Source organism: Solanum verrucosum, unplaced genomic scaffold, assembly GCF_900185275.1.
Source record: "Solanum verrucosum unplaced genomic scaffold, falcon-dt-bn FXZP01000099.1, whole genome shotgun sequence".
Taxonomy (NCBI): Eukaryota; Viridiplantae; Streptophyta; class Magnoliopsida; order Solanales; family Solanaceae; genus Solanum; species Solanum verrucosum.
This window is the reverse complement of record NW_026020338.1, coordinates 486,304-492,423: the sequence shown is the minus strand read 5'-3', so window position 1 is coordinate 492,423 and position 6,120 is coordinate 486,304. Positions and strand designations below refer to the sequence as shown.

The following is a 6,120-nucleotide window of genomic DNA, read 5'->3' as shown; positions in this document are numbered from 1 at the left end:
AGTGAGTTGAATTTGTACCAATACTTTTTATACCTTATCTTCCACTTCATCATTAAATATAATAAAATAAAAAATAATAATACAATAAAATAACAAATAGTTTGGGACATAATCTCACATTAGCAGAGTCCAAAAAAACATTGCATTTCAAAAGATACCTAAACAGTCTACCTTAATTCCTTAATATAAATATTAATAACTAGTTTTACGATTCAAATTCATGACCGATAAATCACATGAATACGTATCGAATTTGAAATCACAACATAAATAAATGGTCTCGTTGTGTATACAAAAAGTATCAACAATATATACGTGTCACATGGAAACCTTAAAAGTTATATAAATTCATCATAATCAAGTTTAATTTGTAGATCACATGGTCTAGAAATATCTTGTTCACTTGACTAACGATTAAAAAAAATTAATACGAAAAAATAAACAAGCAACATATAACTGGTGTGTATATGTTTAAAAATAATATATAATTTACTATCGTATTTATCCAACTTTAACTAACGATAAAGGTATTTCTAGATGTCTAATATATTAATTAATATTGTAGTTGTTAAAATTATAGTTGGGAAGATACCATATATAGGACAAAATTCAATGAAGTGAAATTATTGCTAATTATCATTTTTCAATTCCATATAGTATAAGATTCACCTACAAGTTCAATTTATGTGATTATATATTTCGAAATGATGTCAATGAGCTAGCTAGCTAGCACAATCTCTTAATATTCTACAACTTCCATTTTACGTTTTCTCATTCAACAACTAATTATTTTTTTAAGAAAAGAGTATTTATAATATTTGTCAATAATTATATATATAAACAAAAGATATCTAACCTAGGTCTTAGGTTATTTTTCTTGACTTTTGAATATATATCCTACTTGATAGTCACTCTCAAACAAGGGATAGTTTTTTTTTTTGAAAACGCGGCTTTCAATGATGAATTTTACGATGAGTAAATTCGAATTTAATCAAACTTAACTCGAATATCAAACCAGGAGGAGAAACAAAAACAAAAATAGTTATGATTGATGTGTATAAAAAAAACCTTAGCTATTGAGAATGGACCATGTGACAATCTTTTCTAAAAATTTTCTCAAGTATTTTTACATAATTATATATGGCTATGAAATTTAGTGCCAAATTATGTGCATGAACATATTAATTTTAAGTATATGATTAGCCATAGTTGGGTCCCACTAACAGTATATCATTAGTCAAGAAAAAGAAATGTGAACAGAAAATGAGTGGTAATAGAAGAAGTGACTTTATATGTTCTAGACCACCTAATTATAATTTCATGAAAGATTAATTTCCACTATAACTTACTTTTAATTTTCTTAATACAAAAGGAATATTATTTATTTATTTTTTAAAAAAAAGATAGTCAAAAGATCAATGTTTGAAAGAAAAGATCAATGTTTGAAATAATAGCCTTTTTTTTTTCTTGAATTAATCAATAGAATTTTATTAATATTTGTGGTTAGAAAGAAACCAATTCTTAATTAATTAGGTATTAAATAACAAGGATGATTAATAAATAAACTAGACCATAGACTGTTCCTTTTGCTAATAGCCCTATAGTATTTATAAGAAATTAAATAAATTTTTCAAAGTCAATTAATTAGTGGAGGGAAAAAAGAGAACAAAAAGAAAAAGGTGGAGCTAAAACAATCACAAAAAATTAGAAAAGAAAGAAGAATAAAGAAAAGAGGAAAAAGAAACTCTTGTGGCCAATATTGTAATCCCAAAAAAAAATAGAAAATGATTGAACATCAAGTGAAAATTTAATTATGAGGGAAAAACATTTTTGGTCCCTCAATTAATGATAAATTTTAATTTTGGTCCTTCTGATATTTGACTCAACATATTTAATTCTTAATTAATTTAATTCTTTGTTTTTTATCTTCATGTAGAAAATATATTAAATTTGGACTATTTTCAAAAGTATATTATTCTCAAAAATGTAGTTACAATACAAATTTCAGATACCACATAGGTAATTAAATGCTAAAAATGTGTTACTAATCCTCAAATTTTGTGAATGCTCCACTTTGCTAAAATTAACTATGAATTTTGTCGCTAATTTCTTCGATACTAATAGATATTTGTTGTTAGATAATATTAACAATAAAATTTATTGTTTAGCTGCATAATTTATCTATCGCTAATTTTTATTTTTGAGTAGCTATATAATTTGTCTATTGCTATTTCTATTTTTGAGTAGCGTTCATACGCATATAAAAAATGAACGCTACTAAAAAATACACATATCAAGTAATTGTTGATTAAATATACTTAATTATCAGCCATAACAAAGAGTAAAATTAAAATTCATAAATAATTAAGGTACCAAAAATGTTATTTACCATATATAATTAATAAGAAATTGTGGAGAAGAAATGTTTTCCCTCTATAATAGGGAAAGATATTGGAGAAAATAAATAATAAATATTGAAGATAGTGAAAGAATAGAAAACAATAGCTAGATGACAAGTTGCTTGCCAAACAGCAACCAATTAAATTAAAACATGGTTCTTGTGCTTAGAAAATGACATTATTCCATAAAGCTAATTACTCAAATTTCCAATTTTGTCTCCTTAATTGATAATCACATAAAATTATTTTGTCTATTTTCTTATTTTATATAGTTCAAATTCATCCACTTGTACTTGTTATGGATGTTAATAATTAACTCTTATTTATTTATTTTTCATTTAAACAAGAAAAGATAGTAGGAAACAAATTTTTCTTCTTTTCCTTTTTTCTTTTTTAGTTTCTCATAGGTGGTAGAAGTGTTATCTCATAGGGAAGAATCTATAATTGTGTAAAGAATTACTTAATTTCCAATAGAAATAAAAGAAAAGAAAAAGGAAAATTTCTAAGAAGAGAACAAGAAGTTTGTTTCTTCTTCTTTGTTTAAGAAAAAAAAAAAAACCAGTGCACAATAGTGACCATAAACTAAAATTTTTGGCTCCGTCTCTATAGTTTCGAAGATATGAGTTCTAATAACGGAGAAATTTCGAGTGTTTCCGCCTTTAGTGAGTCTTACTTGATAAATATTTAAATAAATTATCTCTTTCAACAATAGCAAAAACCATTAGGTGATCATTTCTTCATATTTCTCTCTGCCTCAACAAACTAAACAAAGTTACTTAATATTTATTTGCAAATAACTGATACTCGCTAAAATAATCAATATACAGAAAGCTAATTCGTACACCACCATTATTAAAAAAAACTCTTGTATACAAGGAAAAAAAAGAAGAAAAAACTAGTAGTGGCTCAACTACAATTTAGTATACTCCACAAGTAGGTAATTGTATCATTACAAACCACTTTTTTTTATTTATATAGATATTAACTCAAATAATATTATCCTTTCCTTTTCTTTTTCCCCCTTATTTTCCTCTTTTCCTTTCCTTTTCCTCCCCCACAAATAACCATATAAATAGCCAAACATCCCCTCCACTCTCAACTCCAAAATCCCATTACCCCACCCCACCCCCCCCACCCCCCCAAAAAAAAAAATCTTGAATTTTCTCTTCACCATGGGAACTTACAAAGCTTTCTTGATTTTCTTCCTCAATTTTCTTCATCTATCAATAGCCAAAGATCTCCAAGAAAACAACACCCTTTCACTTTCTTTCCCTCTTACAACAACCCCTTTATCTCAAAATTCAACTTTGAAATCAAATTATTTATTTTCATCTAAAGCCATGACAAATAATATCCCATCTTTGAACTATAAGTCAAATTTCAAATATTCAATGGCTCTTATTGTTACACTTCCTATAGGGACACCTCCACAAGATCAACAAATGGTTTTAGATACTGGTAGTCAACTTTCTTGGATTCAATGTAACAAAAAATTACCTAAAAGAACACCTCCAACAACTTTTGATCCATCTTTATCGTCCTCTTTTTCCGTTTTACCTTGTAACCATCCTCTATGTAAACCGCGAATTCCTGATTTTACCCTTCCAACATCGTGTGACCAAAATCGTCTTTGTCACTACTCTTACTTCTATGCTGATGGTACTTTAGCTGAGGGTAATCTTGTACGAGAAAAAATTACGTTTCCAAATTCCCAAACTACCCCTCCTTTGATCCTAGGTTGCGCGACTGAGTCGCGCGATGCGGAGGGTATTTTGGGAATGAATCTTGGTAGGTACTCATTTGTCTCACAAGCTAAGGTGCAAAAATTCTCTTATTGTGTGCCACGTAAGCAAGGTAATAAAATAATGCCAAGTGGAACATTTTACCTAGGTCAAAATCCCAATTCACATATGTTCCAATACATAAATCTTTTGACTTTTCCTCAAAGTCAACGCATGCCTAATATGGACCCCCTAGCTTACACTCTTGGTATGGTGAGGATAAAAATTGGCGGCAAAAAGTTGAATATCTCCGAAAAGGTGTTCCGGCCGGACGCTGGTGGTTCAGGACAAACGATGATCGATTCAGGCACCCAATACACGTTCCTGGTTGAAGAGGCGTATAGTAAAGTTCGTGATGAAGTTGTTAGGTTAGTAGGTCCGAAATTGAAGAAGGGGTATGTTTTTGGAGAATCGCTCGATATGTGCTTCGATGCTATAAATTCAGTACAAGCTGGTCAAGCGATAGGTGATATGACGTTGGAATTTGAAAATGGAGTTGAAATCTTGATCAATAAAGAGAATGTGTTGGATGATGTAGGTGGAGGAGTTCATTGTGTGGGGATTGGAAGATCACAATCACTTGGAATTGCAAGTAATATTATTGGTAATTTTCATCAACAAAATTTGTGGGTTGAATTTGATTTGAGTAATAAAAGAGTTGGTTTTGGTAAAGTAGAGTGTAAGTAGGGTACTAGACTAGTGTTAGTGAGTAGTTGTTGTCACATATTATTGGTGCTTTGTTTTTAGTACATATTTTAATTTAAACTTTTTGAAATAAAAAATTGTATATGTTAATCTAGAGGAGTTGTTGGGGGTTTGTGTAAATAAAATATTTTCTTTGATATAATAGAAAATTACATAAAATATGGATGTACACTATGTAAATGTAATGAGTTTGGTTTTAGTTTATGTCATCAAATTTTGTTATTCTATTCTTGTAATAGATATTATTCCTTCTACTTTAATTTTACGGATAGTATTTGGGTTAGTTTATGCAATTATCTCTTGTTTTCTATAAAAATGCAATTTAAAAAGTTGATTTAATTAACCATATGATACAAATTAAACGAGTAAACTTTGGAGCTGTGGTCCATATAGTGCTAGTCATTTTTTGTGATTGTGACAAGACAAGAACATTAAAATTCATTAGTTAAAATGTTTGAAATAGTCTTTACTCTCCTTTTCTCTTTAGTTCCCGTCAACTGCTTGATATTCTATTAGGATCTAATTGAATTCAAATTTGCATCGAAAAATTTTATAAGAGGGTACAATGTGACTCTTTGTGACAAAGTGACTTTATATCCCAATAAACTAGAATATAAAACTTCTTATTAAAAATATTTAAAAAGTGTACATTAACTCTATCACAATCCTTATTTATTAATTAGTCTGTAGTACATTTATACCATTTTTGTCATAGATATGTATGAAAAAATATAATTATTACACACTGGAAAAAAAATTGTACATGTGTCCAGGTCCATTAATTAATTTTGCCGTGGTCGGTCACGTAAAGATTTAATTCCTGAACAAGACTTTAGTATATATTCGTACTAACCACGGACTCCAAATATTTTACACTATAGTTTTTAGTTAGCAAAATAATCAATACAATTGGTCAAAGTTGCAAAATAAAAGGACTACATAATTATTGTCAAGGTGTTATCGACACTTCTTCTTTTTATAATAAGTTGATGCCCGATTCGACTTACGTGTACCATAATTATTTTATCAAATATCTACTATATTTCATCAATAATGATATATATCTAAAATTTTCACTTAAAAAACTCGACACACAAAAAATAAACACACGAAAAAGTTAAGGTGATTCAACATATGGATAGAGCTAGTAACAACCGCTCAGGGTATTCATCCAAACCCGTTCGGCAGAAAATTATGTTGTTTATATATGGTTAAAATTATATTTTTTTATGTAT

At 28.6% G+C, this 6,120-nt stretch overlaps 1 protein-coding gene across 1 annotated transcript; it reads left to right on the top strand.

Annotated features, from left to right (window-relative positions):
• Nucleotides 1-3,541: 3,541 nt before the first annotated feature.
• Nucleotides 3,542-4,945, top strand: LOC125836886 (aspartic proteinase PCS1). The gene has a single exon (XM_049516047.1). It carries the CDS (start codon nucleotides 3,572-3,574, stop codon nucleotides 4,865-4,867), a length of 1,296 nt encoding a protein of 431 aa, XP_049372004.1. The 5' UTR covers nucleotides 3,542-3,571; the 3' UTR covers nucleotides 4,868-4,945.
• The last annotated feature ends 1,175 nt before the right edge of the window (nucleotides 4,946-6,120 follow it).

What these genes read in the sequence shown, in the direction of transcription:
- LOC125836886 (XM_049516047.1), top strand. Translation starts at nt 3,572, where the DNA reads ATGGGAACTTACAAAGCTTTCTTGATTTTCTTCCTCAATTTTCTTCAT.